At 43.3% G+C, this 21,246-nt stretch overlaps 1 protein-coding gene across 10 annotated transcripts in view; it reads left to right on the forward strand.

Moving 5' to 3' along the window:
- Positions 1-9,445: 9,445 nt before the first annotated feature.
- The window catches only part of LOC108407303 (semaphorin-7A-like), a 51,355-nt gene continuing 39,554 nt past the window's right edge, over positions 9,446-21,246 (forward strand). For 2 of the 10 annotated variants that reach the window (XR_012120797.1, XM_037010236.2), the window contains exons 1-2: positions 9,446-10,691; positions 14,257-14,379. Coding sequence is in view for 3 of the 10 variants with exons in the window: in XM_037010236.2 (XP_036866131.2) it covers positions 10,538-10,691; positions 14,257-14,379 (277 nt within the window). In the remaining 7 variants the exon portion in view is untranslated. Of the gene's footprint in view, positions 10,692-14,256; positions 14,380-15,976; positions 16,159-18,510; positions 20,185-21,246 lie in introns of those variants that run through there. The other 8 variants (XR_012120799.1, XR_012120798.1, XR_012120795.1 and 5 more) reach the window with 6 other exon arrangements.

Consider the following 21,246-nt stretch of genomic DNA (forward strand, 5'->3'; position numbering starts at 1 on the left):
GGCTGGCAAGGGGCGCTACTTGCAAAGCTTCCGGTTCCCGGGGGCGTGACTTCTGGGCTATTCGAAATTTCCGGCGCGAGGCCCTCGGTGAGTTGGCTGGGAAGGGTTCTGTGTCCTGCTGGTGCTCCAGAGGGCGCGGGTCGTGAGCGGGAGGCCTGGTGCAAGACTTACAGCCCGGTGACTCCCGCGCTTTCCCGGGAGGCACGCGGAGGCCTCGGCCACGCTGGGTTGCTACAGCCCCGCAGGCGGGGACGCCCGCTGCCGGGCCTCGGCGAGCCCGCGGACGTGCGCCCCCCCTCCTGCTTCGATCCCCCGAGCCCTCCATCCCGGAGGGGGCCCTTTCCCCGAGCGCCTCCTCTTCAGGCACGCCCAGCGGTTGTCTCAGCCCCCACCTTGAAACAGCTCGCCCTCTGGGGAAGTCAGCCGTAAGTCCGGGGAGAGGAAATCCCGGGGCAAAGTACCTCTAAAACCGAAATCAGTCAAAGGGAGAAATAAAGTTTAAAGCCCGTTTATTGCTTACAAACTGCAGGCCGGGGCCGTCTCTTCTGCTCAGGCAGAAGCAAGCCAGGACCTCCTTTAACCTCTCAGGTTCCGATAAGCCCTGGTTGCCCAGGTAATTACCTATTGATATGCAGATGAGCTCTACTCCACCCCTGAGAAACGCCTGTTGATATGCAGATGTACTAAAGCCAGGCGAGATATTCTGGGAATATTACAGTTCTACCCACATAAGCCCCTTTTGTGTTCCTCGCCTCCGGCTTCTCGCGGCGAACCTGCTATAAGGGTATACCAGGAACCCAAGGATGAATCCCCCTAGAAGTTGGCTCATTGAGGGGAGGTACTGAGTCAGGCTCCTGGTACTTCCCAACATGCATTGGTGCAGTTTCTGTAACAGTCATTCACAGAATAGGTTTGGGGAGGGGAATTTCCATTGAACTCTCAAGGAGAAACTGCATATTTTAGATGCACGGTTAGAATTGTATTGCATTTGCAAAGAAGTTAGGATTAGCTAAAATATTGAAGAGGGGCTACTTTGACTTTACTCAAGGAATTAATTTAAGGAAAACAAGAAACAAGCAAAACAGGTGAATATAAAATAATGAGGTTGATCGGTTGATCATAGCAGATAAAGGCTGATACGGAGTGCACAAACGTAAAAGCAACTCGAACATCCCAATGTCCGGCCTGGGACCAGGGCAGCAACTGGAGGGATACTGAACTGAGGAGAGCAGACGAACTGCAGCGTCTGGGGGTCGTAATGTTGGAGGCGCTTCACACCTCTGCTGTTTTTAAGTTATTGGGGAGATTTTCACAAAGTATGTCGATCCGACTTAAGGCTGAAGCCCGTGTTCCTCATGGCTGTCCCCAAAACTCCTCCTCCCCCATCCTACCAATTTTTAGATAAAACCTCTCAAATCCTTTCTAACGATCTAGCCCTCTTTAGGCTCCTTCCTCTCATATCTACTAAAGTACTTGGACCAGAACCACATACTTCAGGGTTTTATTAAACTTTGTTCAATATTGTGCCTTAACTGCCTGCAGGAGACAGGAACCCCTTCTTTTGTTTTTCTTAAAAGTGGAGCTGAATATACCAGGTGTGTTGAATTTCTTGTTTCATTTGATTTCATTATAATCTCCATAGGGGAATGAATAATGACCATCTTACACTCCACTTTGTCTTCAGCACTTGACCAGGGCCTGGCTCATAGTAGGTGAGCAATAAATATGTGTTGAATAAATAATTCAGGCCAAAGCTATCTACCAAATGTGGTTGACTTAGTGTAGCTTGTTGCTCCCAGGAAAGGAGGTAAGCCTCTCTTTATCATTACAATTGTAATGATAAATTGTTAACAAATGGAGGAATAACCCAGGACCAAACAGGTTCTTTGGCAACTAATTTATGAAATAAGTGCTGTGCTTGGAAGTGAGGGGCAGCTTCTAGATAAAATCAGAAGCCTGGACAGAAGACAAACATGGATGACCAGACATGTGGTAAGAAGGAAAGTGTTCGGGCCCAGTCCTTCAGCCAATCCATATTTGGAGACATTGATACCCTCATTAGCTCTCTCTGAGAAAGCGGTAGACAGTTATTCATTAAACCTTCAAGAGGTTATTTGGCCCAATTATTAGCTGTTAGAAAACAAAACATTAGAATGCACATTTGTGATTTTAAAATAACTTTTTTCTGTTCACAAAATTAATATGGAGATTCTGGGTCTGGCAAATAGCAAATGAAAATCATCTATATATACTCCTGCTACAAACAAATGCATAAATTATACTTAATTAAAAATCACATAGCTATGGTCCCAGGAGAAATGGAAAATCCTCAGATGCCAGAAATGAAGGGGTAACTGGAAATAAGACAGTGAACTTGAAAGTGGATGAGTACCTCTCCAGAGAGATTAGTAGGAGTCCTGGAAACCTTGCTTGGAGAATTTTGTTGTACCACCAAAGCACTGGTTGCCTCAGAGATCAAAACTGACACTACTACATGAAGTTGAAGCCTTGCACCCTAAGTAAAAGGCCAGACTGACTATAAGAGCAAACACACCAAACCCTTGTATCAGCACTAAGAGAAGAAAAGTTCTCCTTGGCTGTGAGGACAGGGCAGTGAAAGGGGATCTGCTGTGTGAAACAATGTCTTCCCTGAGAATTTGAAACCCTACACCTGTACTTTCTGCAAGTTTGTTGGCTAAATTTTCCCAGAAACATCCAAAATTGGTTCAATGAATAGATACAGAAACTGAGGCAGTCCATTAAGAGATTAAACATTCAGTGGCAGGAGAATATTGTAGTTGAGTGGCTTAGTGTGAGTGAAATTGACTAGGCTGTGGTCTGCTACTTAATAAGGGAGAAAAGGTAAATAACGTGTCACTTGAGTGTTTACAATTAAAAAATTTTAATCCAGTTTATTCAGGACTAAAGGCATGAAAATAGAATAAGTTAGGATCCTCTTAGTTAACTATTACCTTGAGTTTTGTTAAGCCAGCTTTAATTAGAGATAATTTACATCCAGTAAAATGTACAATTTTTTTTTTTTTAATGTACACTTTTTTTAAAATTTTGGTCCTGGGGCTCATGGTTAAGCAAATACAAATCGTCTTTGGAGCAACACTACCAAAACTCATGCCATCCAACAGGATAGAAGAAAGCTAAACTGAAAATTTCACATAAAGAAAGCAAATGTTCATGGAAATAAGCAGTATAAGAAAGAGCAGAAAAACAAACAAAAGCCAAAAATGTCAGATACTAATTAGGAAGTCAACAAAAAGAGGCAAATAGAATAAGGATAAAATTTATTAAAGACACTAAAGAAAGAATTATGACATGATAAAAAAGAACAGGCATACATGAGAAAAACCAAAAAGAACTTTTAGAGGGAAGAAGGATGGTCCCTAAAATTAAGAATTCAACAGATGTAGGTCTTTGTCAAAAATGTGTACTGTGAATATCTTCTCCCAATTGATGGCTCACTTTTTTACTCTCTTAATGGTATTTTTAAAGAATTTCTTAAAAGTTCAACTTCATTTTGACGGATAGTGCTTTTTGTATCCTATTTAAGAAAACTTTGTCCTGATTATACAGAAACTTTCCCATGCTTTCTTGTGTAAGTTTCAACTTTCATATTTTCAAGTCTGGAAGCTAGAAGTGCGTTTATTGCCACTGTGATGTCCTTTCCAGGCCCTCTTAGTGGATAAGCTTAGAAGTATATGAATGTTTACACATAGAAACCCATTCATCTATATTTCCAGTTCATATTATATATTATATATTCATATACATGTTATATTATGAATGGTAAGTATAAATTATATATGTTTTCACACCAATACTTCAGATTACAATCCAACACCACATCTTTTCTAGTCTTCCCCTTCTCTGTAATTTTACCTCTTCTCAGAAATGGCTCCTGTTTTGCACAGTGTATTTGCCTGCATTGCTCATGTTGAATCCATGGTGCCGTCACTGGAGCCTCTTCAGCTTGAGGCTGAGTCCTTTTAGCATACAGCTATAGGTGTTTTTTGATAGTTTCCTTACGGTCTGGCATGGCAAGAATTTGAAGCTCATGTACATTTCTTGCCCCAGACACAAGAATAAGCCATTCAAGAAGCTCAGATGGTTTTTAGTGGCAAATTTTATTTCAAGACCACAGTCTGGGCACTAGGGATACTTACTGCTACTGGAAAAGTCATTATTTCTAAGCTACTGTAGTGAACAGAGCTAGGGAGAGATCTATATATCTATACCCATATTTATATCTAAATCTATATTCATAGGGATGCAGAGATATTTATTCTGCTACATCAGATTCAAGACTACATGGGCCTGTGTAACCTTTTCTGTATTGCGTGTTTATTTCCTTTCTTCTGCCCTGAGAATTCTGGTTCTCAAGAACATAGGGGGTATTCCAAAATTACTCATTTACTTGATACCACACTACATATACAAGTCTCCAGAATAACTATACTACCATCATCAACAGTGTAATTACTGAGAAAAGTTTAAATTTTTTTGTATATGCTCTTTTTCTACTCTACTCACTCCTCTCCATATTAACAGATGTATTATATTTTATCTGAGGCTATACCCATTAAATACTTCAACTTCTTCCTTTTAACACTTTTAATTCTCCAAAGAATTCTATGTTTAATGCTCACCCCTCATTTTTTACAATTGAAACTCATTTTCTACGAAATTTCTCAGGAAGGGCTACAATATCCCTTGAGCTTTTTCATGTTAATAGCAATTCATCTGCCACTTTTGCAGTTGAAAATCTGTTTTCTAAATATAAAATCCTTGACTCTTTTCTTGAGAGATTTCTTTGATATATTTCCTTTTTTTTTTCTGACAATGAAAACCTAATTTTCTTTCCCTTATAAGTTACTTGCTCTTTTTGCCCAGTTACCAAAATAATTTTTTTTTTCTTTTTCTATAAGTACAATAATTTTACTAGCCTATCTCTTGGTGTTGCTTGTTTTAGATGAGTAGTTTCAAAATGTAGTCTCAGATTTTTTTTTATTTCAGGAAAGCTGTTTTGAATTTTAAGTTTTAGAATAGTTCTGTTCTCTCGTTTTAGTTTGCTTCTTAAGGGGAGTTTTGTTATCCACATGTTGGATCTTCATTGTCTTTCTTCAATATTTATCACTTTTTCTCAAATCTTTTTCTATCACTTTATTTTTCTTTTCTTTTTTAAGATATCCTTCCTTTTCACCATACATAGTATTATCTGTTGTATTTATTCCCTCTTTTGCTCCTTTTGGTTTATTTTAGACTTCATTTTGCATTGGTTTTTTTTCTTTAATTTGTAATTTTCTTAACTGAGTTCTCTCACCTCATTTCTGAGTTTTCTTAATTCTAATTGATGTGCTTTCATATTTTATACCATTTTCTTAGGAACTTTGAGTTCATTTTGAGATAGATGATTGTAGCTTTTGTATGTTTCTTCCTCATTCTTAGGATTGCTTTCTTTGTCTATAGGGATGTAATTATACTGCTTTTTCTCTTCTTTCTTACAATGATCTTGTATGAAATTTTATTTGATTTCTTTTCTGTTGCAATTTTTGTTTGAAATTACTTTCCTTGAGCTTTTAAAAGGAGACGTGGGGGATTCTGGGAAGATGACAGAGCAGGAAGCCTCAGGAACCTGTCTCCTGAACTAGACAGCCGCACAGGGAGAATGTGTCTGATGCGACTATTCTGAACTCTGGAGTCTGTTGAAAGCTTACAAATTAAAGGGGAAGGTTTAGATGGTAAATTGCTATTAATATGAGTGAATTTCAGCTCTTAGCACAGTAGCAGCTACCCATTCTCCTCCCCCAGCACCTTGACAGGCAATTGCACATGTGTTCCAGGAACAGCTTACACATAGCCTGCAGGAACCAGAGTGGGCAGAAAGGATCTTGTCCTCTAAATATTGGGGAACTGTTTACTGATCCCTGATTTTTGCTTCTGATCGCACAGGTGCAGACAAAGAAGATAGCCCTCATTGTTGCACTTCCTCCCATTATTACACATCTGGCTCCACATCTGGCTGAAGTGACTTTCAGGGTTTTAAAAGGACAGCACTCTTTTTCTTCTTCCTTCATTTTTTTTTCCCCCCTTTTGAGAGGCAGACATTAAAGACCAGGATTTTCAGAAGCAACTGCACATACAGGTAAAATCAGAAAATGACCAAGCATGCTTAGGGACAGATGCAGGCTCAGAGAAAATTTGAGAAGACCTTCAGTTTATACCTTAGCAAAGAAGTAGCCTACAAGAATCAAAATAACAAAAAACAGTAAATGCAGGAGAAGGGGTAGAACCTGACTTGAAGATACTACATTATTAGATTCAAATGTCCAGTTTTCAACAAGAAAATCATGACATATACAAAGAAACCCATTCAGAAGGGGAAGAAAACAACAGAAACTGTCCCTGAAAAAAGACCCTATGAGGCCAGAAGGCAGGGGGCTGATAGTTTCAAAGGGCTCAAAGGAGGAAAAAAACCTGTCAACCAGGAATCCTGTATTTAGTCGAAACAAAACTATCCCTCAAGAGTGAAGGGGAAATTAAGACATTCCCAGATAGATAAAGAAGCCTAAGGAGTCCAGCATGACTAGACGTGCCGCTCAAGAAATGCTCAGGGGAGTTCTGCAGGGTGGAGTGAAGCGACACTAGGCAGTAACATGAGGCCATGTGAAGAAATGAAGATCTCAATAAAGGTGAACACAAGGGCAACTATAGAAGCTAATATTATAGTAACAATGGTTTGTAACCCTATGTCTTGTTTTCTATATGATATAAGAGTTAATTTAAAAAATTTTTACACTTAAAGCTGCTAATTACTATGGTTTGTAACTATGCTTGTTGTTTTCTACCTAAGAGACTAGTACTTTTTTTTAAATCAAATATACATCCCAGTGGTTCAACAGTCCTCCTCCCCATCACCCTGCCCACTTCCCTTCCCCTTGGTAACCACTAGTCATTTCTCAGACTCAGTGTCTGTGAGTCTAAAGCTGTTTTGTTCTTTCTGTTTTGCTTTGTTTTTATATTCCACAAATAAGTGAAATCATATGGTATTTGTCTTTCTCCACCTGGCTTACTTCACCGATAATAGTAACCTCTAGATCCATCCATGTTGCAAATGGCAGGATTTCTTCTCTTTTTATGGTTGCATAATATTCCTTTGTGTATATGTACCACATCTTCCTTATGCATTCATCTAGTAAAAGACACTTAGGTTGCTTCCATATTTTGGCAATTGCAAACAGTGCAGCAATAAACAAAGGGGTACATATATCTTTTCGGATCAGGGATTTGTTTCCTTCAGGTAAATTCCTAGGAGTGGAATTACTGGGTCAAATAGTATTTCTATTTTTTAGTTTTCTGAGGAACCTCCATACTGCTTTCCCCAGCAGCTGCACCAATTTTCAGTCCACCAACAGTGTAGAAGGCTTGTGGTGTATTGAGACTGGTACATTTAAAATTCTTGGTTTATGCTTTGGGGCACACACTGTATAAAGATGTAATCTTGTGACACCAACAACTGAAAAAAAAGTGCATACACAGCTGTAAAGCAGCTGAGTTTTTGTATATTATTGAAGTTAAGCTGTGTATATTCAAATTAGGGTTTTATAACTTTAGGATGTTAAATGTAATCCCTGTGGTAGACACAAAGAAAATAGCTACAGAATATAAAAATCAGAAATGAGAAAGTTAAACATCACTACACATACACACAAAAAGATTAACACAAAAGGAAACAATAAACTGTAAATGAGGGACAAAAAGCTATACATCATATAGAAAACAAATAGCAAAATGACAGAAGCCTCTCATCACTAATTACTTTAAATATGTTAAACTCTGATCAAAAGAGATTGGCAGAATGGATAAAAAGTACATGATCCAATTATATGCTGTCTACAAGAGATTGACTTGAGATTCAAAGACACAAACCTTTTTAAGTGAAAGGATGGAAAAATACATTCAATGCAAATAGTAACCAAAAGAGAACAGGGGTGTCTATTAATATCAGACAAAATATACATTAAATTTTTAAAAAGTTTACAAGAGACAAGAATATTATATGGTAATACAATGTTAAATACAGCAAAAAGATACTATTATAAACATTTATGCACCTAATGACAGACCATCAATGTATATAAAGCAAAAAAAGTAACAAAATCAAAGGGAGAAATAGCTCTACAATAATAGTTGGAGACTTCAGTACCCCACTCTCACTAATGGATAGAACGTAAGTTAGGAAATAGAGTACTTAACAGAATGAAATCAGCTAGATCTAATAGACATACGTTTAACATACACATTTTCTTCTCTGTATCTTCTGTATCACTGTATCATTTCTGACCACAACAGGATGAAGTTTAGGAATCATATAAAACTGGAAATACACAAAACTCCAGAAACTAACCCTCACACTTTAAAAAAACCAATGAATCAAATAAATCACAAGGGGAATCAGGAAATAGAGATGAACGAAAATGAAAACATACCAAAAACTTACGAGGCACAGCAAAAGTGCTAAGAGAGTAAATTTGTAACTATAAATGCTTATATTAAGAAACAAGAAAGATCTCAAATCAGCAACTTAACTTTACAATCTAAAAACCTAGAAAGATAAGAACAGACTAAACCCAAAGCTAGCAGAAGAAAGGAGATAAATAAGATTAAAACAGAGACAAATGAAATAGAGAAAAGAAAAACAACCGAAAAATCAATGAAACCAAAATTTGTTTCTTTGTAAAGGTCAACAAAATTGATAAACCTATAGGTAGATGGACTAAGAAAAAAATTACTAAAATAAAAAATGAAAGTGGGGACATTACTACCACTTCCACAGGAAAATAAAGGGTTATAAAAATGTACTATAAAAAATTGTTGTAAGTCCAGGAAGAGGAAATCCCGGGGCAAAATACCTCTAAAAACCAAAATCAGAGGGAGAAATAAAGTTTAAATCCATTTACTGCTTGCAAGCTGCAGTCAGGCCCTTCTCTCTCTCCTGCTCCAGCAGCAGCAAAACTGGCAGAGGGCCTTCCCCCCACTTCTCAGGTACTGATAAGCCCTCCAGTTGCCCAGGTTGGTATGGAGATGAACTTCTCCAACCCTGAGAAACGATGCAAATGCACTAAAGCCATACTTCTTTCCTACTCTGAACACCTGTTGATATGCAGATGCACCAAAGCCAGGCAAGATATTCTGGAAATACAATTTTACCTACATATGCCAACAAGTGGAATAACCTAGATGAAATGAACAAATCCTAGAAATACAAAGCCTGCCAAGACTAAAACATGAAGAAATGAATAGACCTATAAACTAGGAAGGAAACTGAATCAGTAATCAAACATCTACCAATATCTGATAACTTGATGGTGCTGAGAAGCTTTTGAACAAAACCTTTGCTTGAAAAAAAAAATACCAACAAAAAAAAGTCCTGGACCTGACTGATGGCTTCACTGGTGAATTCTACCAGACATTTAAATAATTAATATCAATACTTCTCAAACTTTTCTCAAAAACTGAAGAGAAGGCAATACGGCCTAACTCATTCTACAAGGGCAGCTTTACTTTGACACCAAAGTCAGACAAAGACATTACACACAAAAAAAACCGTACACACAATATACCTTATGAACATAAGTGCAAACATCTTCAACAAAATACTGGCAAACAGAATTCAGTATCATATTGAAAAGAGTATACACCATGAAGAAGTGGAATTTATTCCTGGAAAGCAAAGATGGTTTTAACATGAAAATCCATCAGCGTAATATACCACATCAAAATGAAGGAAAAAAAAACACATCAGCACTTCAATATAGATAACCCTTTCAAGATAAAACACTCAAGGAACTAAAACTAGAAGGAATTACCTAAACAAAAGGAACATTCTTAATTATATCTCCCTCCATTCACGTGGAAATGAGTGTGTTTTCTGAGCTTAAACAGCAGATGGCTTGGGAGAAGGCCACCCAGAAAGCTGGTTGCTGGAGAAGGGAGGGGAGAGCGCCAGGCCAAGAGGAAAACTCACAGCAGGGCCATGATGGGCGGCTGGGTGCTCCCCAGGGTCATCAAACCTCTGCTCCACCTCCCTTACACTGAGCAGCGTCTACCTTCTGCGTGTGGGCTCAGAGGGAGGAGCTATGGCCACTGAAGCCAGCACGACCCCAGAGAACCACAGCCCTCCCATCCAAACCTCTAGGATGGCCATCGGGAAGTTTGCCTTGTATTAGATTTTGCCGGCCCTTTCGGAGAGGTTCTCCCGGACTTCTAGGCCGCCCCTTTCACGGGTTGGGGTGAGTGTTTCTGAGCCTACGGAGGGAACGCTGCATGACCCCAATTCTGTCCCGCCCTTCAGGCTCTGCTACCCTCCGCGGACTCGCCAGCGAGCAGGTGGTTCCTCCGGCCCCGGGCAGAGCTCCCCCTACAGCAGCCCAGACGCCGGGAGGGGCGGGGCCGGATGGGGCCAGGCTTTGACCCCGCCTTCTAGCGCGGGCTCCGCGGCTGCCTCTGTTGCGCGGTTCGGGGGATGACAGCGTCTCCGCCCCGATTCGCCGCCTGGCGCGCCCGCGTCCCCGGCCCGCTGGCTCGGTCCGCGCCTCTGCTGCTGCTGCTGCTCTGGACCGCTGCCGCCAGCCAAGGCCACCCGAGGAACGGACCCCGCATCTCCGCTGTCTGGAAAGGTGGGTGGAGCGGCGGCCAGCGTGGCCCGGCGGGGGACGCGGCGCGGGGCGGGGGCGGGGGTGTGCGGTACCCGAGGGGGTGCGTGCGCGCGGCGCTGGGTCCCGGGCTGCCTCCGCAGGGCGCGTGTGGGTCCGGGTGAGCGTGAGTGTGCCCGCTGGCACGCCGAGCCGGCAGGAACGCTGCGGCGAGCGAGCGGTGGGGGCTGGAGCCCCGGCTGAGTCGCCCCAAGTCCGCCCGCGGCCGGGAGCCGCAGGGGTGGGAACGGGTCCCTCTCTCGGCCCAGAGGCGCCCTCGGTCCTCCGCCGCCCGGGGCTCTGTTCAGGACGCCCCCTCCTGCCGGGACTCGCGCCCAGGTCTCCTTCCCGAGCTGCGGGCTCCGCTGTCGCGCGGGGCGCAGGCTGGGCCGGCAAGGGGGGCGCGGACCCCTTGCCGCCGCCACTGCGCTTAGACTGCGGGAACAAAGACCCCGCTGCCTGCCCCCGCCCCCTCCCCGGCCCCGAGCGCGGGCCGGGAAACGGGTGGACCCCCTGTTGCGGGCCGGGACGCGGTGCGGCACAGAGGCGTGGGGCACCTGGGCGCTGCCTCTGCAGTGCCGGGACCGGCCGCTCCCCCTTGTCCGCACGTGGCGGTTGTCACCAGGAATCGGCACCAGCGTGGGGGGCAGTGCCGGTTGGGCGGGGCGCGACCGTTTTGATCCCTCCAGGCGGCGGGTGTGGGACGGGGGTGCAGCTTTTAGGCCGTGGTGGATATGTGAACCTGAGAGACCGGATTCCCCCCGGGGCGCCTCAGTTTAGACCCCTGTACAGTGGGTCAGAAAGCCGGCTAGGTGGGCCCAGAGGCTTTCCGCCGCGAGGGAATGAGTTCCCCTCGCCTGCATGGCACACAAATGCTCTCTCCCCAAATTTGGCGGCGCTGCGCTGCGGCCCCCCTGTGGTGGGGTGGTGGATCGAGATGGAGTCGGGGGACTTGTCTGGTCTGGCCCTGCCTGGAGCCTTTTAATGCCTCAGGCGGTTTGCAGGGATTGCCAGGGCCTGAGCATTATCTGGGGCAGGTATTCTTAGCAAAGAGGCGGGGAGGGTGGCGGGGGAGCCCACAAAACGGGTGGCCTGGACTGCGGCTGCAGCAGAGGAAATGTGACTTGCCCAAGGTCACTCAGCAGCGTGTGAGCTCACAGTGCAGACAGGGGGCTCTGATCTGGCACAGGACCAGTGGTAGTTCTGGGTAGGGAAGCGAGAAGGATTTAGGCAGTTTTTTGTCCACGAAGGAGGGACTCTGGAGGCCAGCTGTGTTACCCAGCCAGAGGTATTTCTCGTGGGAGTGGAGCAGGACAGCTGGACCTCTGCTCATGGGGGACACCTGCATCCCCCTCAGCCACACCAGCTCCAGCCCAGGCCTCCTCTGCCTTCCCAGCACCTTAGCCTTGTCTCAGTCCCTTGGCTGTCCTGGAGAGCACAGTATTTGGGCACTCTGAAGGGGACAAATGGCTATGTCTGAGAGTTCTGGAATCTCTCGCTGCAGCAAACCATGTGGCTCTGCTTGTCCTTACCTAAGCCTTCCCAAGACCTCTTACCCCATACTTAATGCACACCCACTTCTTAGCACTTAATGCTTACCTCCCCTCTCTGGCACTTAGTCCCCACGCTGAGGCTATTTAAATCTGCTTTCAGTCCTCTTACCCACTTTCAAAGCTTTACCATGGGCGAGTGCCATCCTGGAAGCTGGGCTTCTCAGTATAAGGCCAGACATGCCCCATCCCTGGTCATATCCACAGAGACAGAATCCATGAAGCAATTGTTTCTTCGCCCCCACCCCAGTGGAAAGGTCTCCCTTCACCTGCGATGCGGTGCCCAGTTCCACCATTAGTCACCCCTTTGGGTGTAAGGCTTTGGTCACTCCAGTCCCCTGGGAGATCTGGGACGCCCTGGAAGGCGGGTGGGTGATTCCCTGCAGCCAGCAGGTCAGTGACTCTTCACCTAGTGACCAGGGCAGGAAGGAAGCAGAGCACGAGGTGACACACGGAAGTAGAGAGAAGGAGAGATACAGGTTTGCAATCCAGAGGCTGCCTAGGAAGTCCAGGATGCGGTCCTGGAGGGCTGGACTGGGGTGATGGGTACCAGAGAGCTTGAACTTCAGCCTGGCCCCACCTCTGCCTCCCTTGCTGTGTGCCTTGGGCCAGTGGTACAGCCTCTCTGGCCTCCGTGCTCGCTCAGCTCAGTGACTGTTCAGATCTCTTCCCTTCCACCTTGGCTTGTGCGGTGTGGGCTGTGGGCTGTGGATTCCAAAAGGTGGAGAGGTTGGAGGCTAATTCCTGGGCCCCACATGGACCTTCCTTCTTCCTCTGCCAGGTGTGTGGCCCCGTGATGCAGGGTGGGGTGCAGCTACGGAAGGAGGCTCCTGCCAGATGTAGCTGGTTCCCAACTGGAGGTTGGCCTGGCTGCTGCCCCAAGCCCTGGCCTCCCTGGCTGCCTGACTCGGGCATTCCCTGCTGGGTGCCTGCATTCCTGCCATGCTTAGAGCCTGCCTCAATGCCCACTTTCAAAGGGCTCCTTGAGGTTACTTAGCATTCAAGGTCTTTTGGGTCAGTGGGTCAGTTTGGAAGGCTGTTCCTGCCCAGACCAGATGTGGGTCCCATTCCTTGTTGCTCCCTTCAGGGACAACACCCCTTCGCCCATACCGGCCTCCACCCCACCTTCCCCTTGGGCTGCCCTCGTCTTTGACAAGCGGTGAGGATATGGAGATGACAGGGGCCGGTTGGGGACAGCATCTAGAGAAAATGAGAGGAAGCATGGTGGTCTGCCAGGGATGCCTGCTTGGAAAACCCACCCGACACAGTCCAGACTTGGCCCAGCCCATTGGCTGCTGGCACAGTGGTTGGAGGGTCGGGGCCATGAGAGGGTCAGGACTGATTCTTCCCAGCAGAATCGGAGACCCATGGTCAGCCTGTCACCCAGAGTGAGCTGGCCACCACCCTGGTCCTGGCCAGCACTCCAGAGAGCCAACTCCTGGCACCCAGGTATGGAGGGAGGGCAGGAATCTCAAGGCCAGGCCCCCAAGGCAGTAGCTCCCCAGTAGCAGAAGGGTTTCCCTTTGCTGAGCCTGCTGCTGGATCTGGTTTGAGCTGACCTCTGCCCGGAGCCCTGGTGGGTTTGTACCTGCAGCCCGTCCTTCCCCTCACTGGCCTTAGGGTGCAGAAGTTGGGATTGAGCCAGTCCTGACTGAGTTCTCCTCTTAGTTGTGAAGCACCTCCCCCCACACACTGTGTCCTTCTCACAGGCTGAAGCATTGCTGCTGGCAGTCATCCCAGGTTCCAGGGCCGCCTCTCCCAGCTCTGGGGTCCTAGGCTAGGTGAGGGGCTTGATTGTATTTCCCTGGAGTGGAAAAGAGCTGAACCTCTCCTGCACACGTCATGAGCTTTTAGGCCCCTCTTCTGTGGGGTTGTCTCATGCAGGCCCCTGTTGGAAGTTGGTCACTGTAGGGGCACGATGGGGTGATGTGATGGGGGTGCAGATGTGTGGGGAGACTGCGATGCTCTGAGGGCGGCACTGACCACTGCTTTGTCTCTAGGGCCATTCCTCAGGGACCTCACCAATGTCCTCCAGCGTCCAGTCTGGGACGCTCATCACCAACGATCTCTTCAGCCAAGCCCTACAGCACGCCCTGCAGGCCTCCGGGCAGCCCAGCCTTCAGGTCAGTCTCCCCGCGCCTGTGTTGGGCAGCTTCCTAGTTAACGTTGGATACTGAGCTTTCTTCTGCTCTCTGAAGGGCCTTCGCACTTGGCACACTTTCCTCGACGGACAGCTGGGGCCTGGCAGGGTGACAGGAGAGGATGCTCCCAGCAAGGGCAGGTGTCCCATGGCTTCTATCACACTTGTAACCCTGTGACCACGGCCTGACTCTGCTGTCTGCCTGGCTGGGATACTTACGGCAGTTTTGGTCAAGGAGTCATTCATTCATTCTATGAGGTTGGCTGAGCATTGAGCACATTTGTACCAGGCCTGGTTCCAGCCTGAGGTAGAGGTGAGGTGTTGTCGTTCTTGCCATGGAGGGCAGCAGGCAGTTACTGAACTGGGGAGCAGCAGGGCATGTGTTCATGGACAGAGAAAGAGAGAAATCTCTCCCTTTTGAAGACCTATCCCAGTGTAGCAGAGACTGACCCTCATGACTTCATTAACCTTATTACCTCCTAAAAGCTCTGAGTCCAACGATAGTCCTATTAGTGTTTTACGTTTAACATAAGAATCTGTGGGGGATACAGTTTAGTCCAAAGAACTTAGTTGTGTTACAAACATTGTCCTTTGATTTTGGTTTTGTTCCCCATTTGCTCTGTTTGAAATTTAAGTGGGGATCCAGAGAGATTTAAAAATCTGTCACCATTATGCTAAGTGAAATAAGCCAATCACAAAAAGATAGGTATTATATTTATGATTCCACTTACATGAAGTTTCTAGAGTAGTTAAAATTATAGAGATAGAGTATAATTGTGGTTGTCAGTATTTAAGGGAAAAGAGGAATTGGGAATCATTGTTTAATGGGCATAGAATTTCAGTTTTGCAAGATGAAAAGAATTCTGGAGATGGATGGTGGTGATGGTTGTACAGTAATGTGAGTGTACTTAATACTACCTAACCGGACTCCTAAAAATGCTCTAAGATTTTTATTATTTTGTAATATTATGTGAATTTTGTGTTATGTGTATTTTATCACAATACAAAAATTGGGGAAGAAAAGCTGGGTTACCACCGTCATCTTCCCAGAATCCTTCTTTCCAAACTTTCAATCTTAAACAGTGTTCCTTGTTCAACACCCATCAGCACGTATTGTTCACACCCTTTCCAACAGTCTTATTTTTCTTTGACCCATGCCTGTTTGGTAGCTTTAAAAAGTGAATTAATTAATGTTTTGTTTTAAAATAGTGACAAGCAAAAAGATGTCACTGTAGTTTACTGGTCAGTGTTCTTGTCTCCAAACAACGAAATGTAGCTCTGCTTAACTTCAGCAGAAAAGAAATATATTGCAATGGTGCCACAGAACTCACAGAATCAATGAAACCAGATATAAACAAACACCAAGGGTGGAAATCAACCTTAGAAATGACCTGTCCATCCACCCATGACCTTCCATCCACAGGACTAGTTTTGAAATCATGGTGCCTGCCACTCTCTGGCTATTTTTCTGGGGTTAATAATGAGGCTTGACTCAATGTCTCTTCCTGTTCCTAAGTTCCCAGCCAAATGTGCTGTCCTCAGAAAAATCACTATTATTTTCTCTCTGGTATCATTAACAGGATTCCTGTTTGAAAAATGATCTGTGGTGAAAGTAATCAGGGCAGGAGTCTTAGCTATATTGTTTTTGTGTGGCTGTTCATCTCACTTTGAAGTTGAGCGCTGTGGCCTTTCCACCCCAGAATTCCATACCTGGGCAAAAGTTGCTTTACGCATAAAAGGAACACATCACAGCAGCCAAAAGGTAGGCAACTCAATTGTTCAGCAGACAAATAGATAAGCAAAATGTAATATATATGCACAATGGAATATCGTTCAGCCTTAAAAAGGAAGGAAATTCTGACATATGCTGCAACATGGATGAACCTTATGGACACTAAGCAGTGAACTAAGCCAATCTCAGAAAGACTGTATGGTTCCTCTTACATGAGGTGCCTAGAGTCGTGAAATTCATAGAGATAAAGTAAACTGGTAGTTGCCAGGGACTAGGGGGCCTGGAGAATGGAGAGTTGTTGGTTAATGGGTACAGACTTTCAGTTTGGAAAGGTAAAAAGTTCTAGAGATGGATGGCGGGGATGGTTGCTCAAAAAGAGGAATTCACTTAATGCCATTGAACTGTGCACTTAAAATGAGCTAAGATGGTAAATTTCATGTTATGTATATTTTACCACAATTTCATAAAACACACGTAAGACTCCATCTCAATCCCCAAAAAAGGAACACATCAAAATTCAAATGATCCAGCCGTTAATCACAGGCTAGAACTCTTCCAAACTTTCACCTGACTGGAAACTATACTCTAAATGGAGATTACGAGCTCACTGAAATGACTGTAACATGTAAAGATACATTTTGCCACATATGTGGGTGTCTTTCTTCTGGAACCTGAAATAAACATGGACTACCTTTATGATGGAGCATTTATTTCACAAATGTTAAACTGCCTATTTTATGCCAGGGGCTGTGGAAAATGTGAAAATGAAGCATATGCAAGAAATTCATAGTGTTGAAGGGGATATGACCGTGCACAAATTTTTCCATGAACAATTTTAATACCAGATAAAATTATGAAATGTAGCCTTTTCTGTGCCCTTAAAGCACCCTGTACTCCTCTCAACTATTGTATGTATTGCACAGTGTTATTAACGTCATTTTCCTTTCTCTCACACTGTGTTGATGGCCCCAGTCATCATCCTCCATGTATCCATGGCCTTTACCATTTACTATGCGGTACCTGCCCACCATGAGTGTAGTTGTCAGTCCCCTTCCCCTGCCTCTGACCCGCAGATAAGGGAGGAGACGCAATGAGATATTGAAGACCTGAAAGGCCCGCCAGGGGACTCAAGGTGTCACAGCTCAAGAGCAATGCCGAAAAGGCTCTCCTCATATTTATTGAGTAAATGAACTTACAATGAACTCAAACATCATTCTCCGGCCTCGAGTCTAGCCCAAGGTCGCGACGCTTCTCAAGGATACCAAACTGTGAAGGTGGCTCCAAGCCGTGAGAACTGCTTTGGTTCTCATCACTCCGTCCTTGATCACACATCAACGGAGTGTGTGGGAAAAACAATCAAGTCGTGTGTGCTTGTACATTTGATTTCTACCTTACTTGAATTACGTATTAACCCCATCAATCCCACATATCCCCCTTTTCTTTTAAGCAGTACATAGATACAGGAGTATAATAAGTACACCAGTTCTAATAGAAGGTTTTTTGACATAGTATAGTTCTTTACATTCCACAGTATAAAATAAAAGTCCATGTTTTGAACTTACATAAAGTAGAGTAAAGATAGAAAATAAATGTAGTGCAATTAGAAGGTAGGTGAGGGTGAGCAGGTCTGTGCCTATAGACTGCGTTCTGATCTGAGCTGGGCAAGGGTAACAAAACATCCACGGGTGCAGAAGATTTCTCTCAAAATTGGGGGGGTGAGGTTTTAAGCCTCACCTCTGTTGGCCCCCCTGCGACTGTGCCTGTCTTAGGTTGTTCCTTCTTTGAGGAATCTTACCCGTCTCTGACTAACCAGCCATCTTCCGGGTCCATACAGGGAGATACAAAGTTGGTAGGTGAGAGAGAAGCAATATTCTTTGAAAAGGTTAGTTTTCCACTTCTTTACAGATTTATGCCCCATGGTCTAAGTCCAGCACTTGCTTTAAAACATCTTTGCTAGTAAAAAGGATTATGATGCACAGCAATTTTGAGTATAAGGCATAAATTCTAATAAAAAAAGCTGTATTTTGAAAGGAAGGAAAAAGGCTATAGAAGTAGCAGATGGAAGAAAACATAAGAAGATTAATTATTTCTTTGACATGATTTCTTGGAAAGTAGCGTAAACATGTATAGGTTTTAACAAGCTACTAATTAAATTGCTTACACACATTAACAGAACAGGAATACAGATACACAGTAAAAGCAGACCTACCATTACTGGCCATATCTAACGAAACCAAGAAAATCAGTCAGGTAACCCAGGCATTTGTGAAAACTTATTGACAATACGATGGATATCATCTAATTGATTTTGAATAGTTTGAGAAAAATCAGACAAATTGAAACAACACAAACCTGTTCACGTCCTACATGCTCTTTTAACAGCGGATAGTCTACAGCAGCGCGATTCTGAGGCACTGCGGCTCGTACTTCTCCCAGTTCTTGGCTGAGTTCAAGATAATATAGAAGCAGTCAAGTCTGTCACCTCACTGTACGCGCAGGCCAGCTTGGATAGCTTTCTGCGCTCCAGCGACAAGTCCAGGAACCGGCAGGAGAAACGCAGCTGCAGCTGCAACAGCGGCAGGACCTCAGAGTTTCAAGTTGTCGTCGCAATCAGATGGCAGAGCTCGGAGAAGTCTCTTTCGCTTATATCCAGATGGTCTATTAGAGCAGGAAGAATGCGTCCCCACCCCCACAAACACCTTGATAGTGTGAAGAAAGGGCTTGATATGTTTTGTCATTACACAAAAATACCCAACCATTTGGAAGTCTATATCCAGAAGACCATTTTTACATTGATCGTAGAATTATAGTAAGAAGGTACATGAGTACAATCAATACATACACGGTCAGTAATTATAGTAGTGCTAACAGATAAATTTAATTGGGCATCAGGAGTCTTAGGGGGCAGAGTGATATTTCTGTGATATAAAACATTCAGTAATAAAGTTTAGCATTAACAGTGCTTTCCAGGTAAATATATATCAGGTAAATAAGCCAAATTAGTCAAATATTTTCCTTGATGAGGAGAAAATATTCCTCTGACATGTTCCAGGGGCCCTCTGGAAAATATCAGAGTTAATTAGAAGTAAAAATACTTTTTTAATTTGGTCTTGGGAAGTTGTCAAAAGTTTTTAAGGCACTTGCCTAAATAGAATTATAGTTATTAAATAACACTTATTATTTAACCAGAATGATAGGAAGAAAGTTTAAAAGCAAATGCAGGTTACATAGTTGTTAACAACACTTAGCTTAGTCTTTTTAATATTAAGATCTCATTTTCTTAAATACTCAGACAATTCATTAAGACTTTAAGCATAAGAAACTGCTTTAATAAACAATTAGAAAACTTTTTGCAATCTTTCAACATTAAAGGTAGACTAATAAACTTGTTCTTTTAACAAAAATTCTAGTCTTGCTATGTACTTGATATCAAGATTTCTTTGCTTTAATTTCACATAGCATGACTGTATCAATCTTTTATAAACCTTTTACAACTTTTCTCTTACATTCAGTGTTTTCTTGAACAAACAGCTGTACTTTTGAATAGTTATCTTCTTTTACTTTCAACACAATGCATTTTTATTCCTTATACCTTCTCTTATTAAAACATACATTCTTTAGCATGTTTTCCTTATTATATTAAGTAGTTTTAATTAGAACTTAAAACCATTTTGTACCTTAACCTTCAGTGAACACTGAAAAACAGACCATTGTAAATTGTTACATCAGCAACCTTCAGATTGATACATTTATGAACATATTTTATCATTTTTGGAAATGTGCCTTACAGCACAATTTCTCATTAAGTACAAAATATGTCTATGTAACTTAGCAAAACTTCAAGAATTTTAGTTACCACAAGAACTCTCAGGCTGTTTGCAGATATACACACTGTTATACATTAATAAAGTATTATTATTAAGATGTTCATTTGCTACACTTGTTTGCTTATTTTTAGCAACCATGTTAGATTACTTATAAAACTTTTACCAAACATTAGACAAAGTCAAGCTTTTCTTTAAGCATCTTCTTGAAATATTTAACAGGTAACATTAACTTAAATGACTTTAAGTAAACTTTGGCAGCTGATAACTATAAGGACATCTCCGTTTCACTTAAACTTAAATTAGCATTAATGCTTAATATTTTTTATCAGATTTTCTGGAAGTTTTAGAATGCCCAATGTTCACAAGCGCTTGTCTTTAAATCAATTTTTATTAATGCCATCCGGAGGTAGGAAATATTTTTCACTTACACACTTAGACACACAAACATATAGACTGAGACATAATGACTACAGCTAGCAACACTTTTCATATAAAAACATTTACACAGACAAACTGATGTAAATATTTGAGTTACTAATATTCAATTGCCTTCTTTCTTTTTAGCTTACTTGATTAAAAGTACTTCAGTTTTCAAGAATACACTCTAAGGGCGAGCAGTTTACATAACTGGGTTAAGGTTTAGATGGCCCCAGACTAACAGGGCCAATGAAGGCTCTGAAATGATAGGGACTTTGTGTGTCCAGGGGGCTGGAAATGAAATACAAGTACAATCCTAGCACCAGTTATTTAAAGCCAGGTTGTATTGTAAAAGATAAGTTTCTTCTATCTCAGGGAGTCTAGTTTAAGGCTTCCAAATTTTCAAAGATAATGATGAACTTAGTAAGTAGAATAGATTTTCACTAAAAGAATTTAGAAAACTAGTTCCATATTGTAGTAGTTCACGGGACTTTTGACTATTTTCTTTCCTTGTGGCAAAATGTATTCAGCTGCATAACATTATATTGCACACTTCTTTCAGGGGCCAAGCCTCTCTAATGAGAGTGTTTGTATTGAGGCCAGGTTTGTGTGCAGAAGATAAGACACTTCTTTTTTAGAGTTTAGGGATCGAATTGCTCTCAGTTAGTTTTCCTAGTTTTTTCTGCCCAAGCTCTAGTCATTCCTTGAGAGGCCCCTGCCTGTCTGATAAGTGCAGGAACTGTGTGACTTTTCGCTGCTAGAGCCTTGATCTGAGTCACAGGCTTGTTCGTTTCCCTGGGGCTGCAGACAAGGAAATGCTTAGCTCCAGGACGACTGCCTCTAAGGAAAGGAGTTAATCGAATAGAGCTATTTA

The sequence above is a fragment of the Manis javanica genome, chromosome 8 (genome assembly GCF_040802235.1).
Source record: "Manis javanica isolate MJ-LG chromosome 8, MJ_LKY, whole genome shotgun sequence".
Classification (NCBI taxonomy): Eukaryota; Metazoa; Chordata; class Mammalia; order Pholidota; family Manidae; genus Manis; species Manis javanica.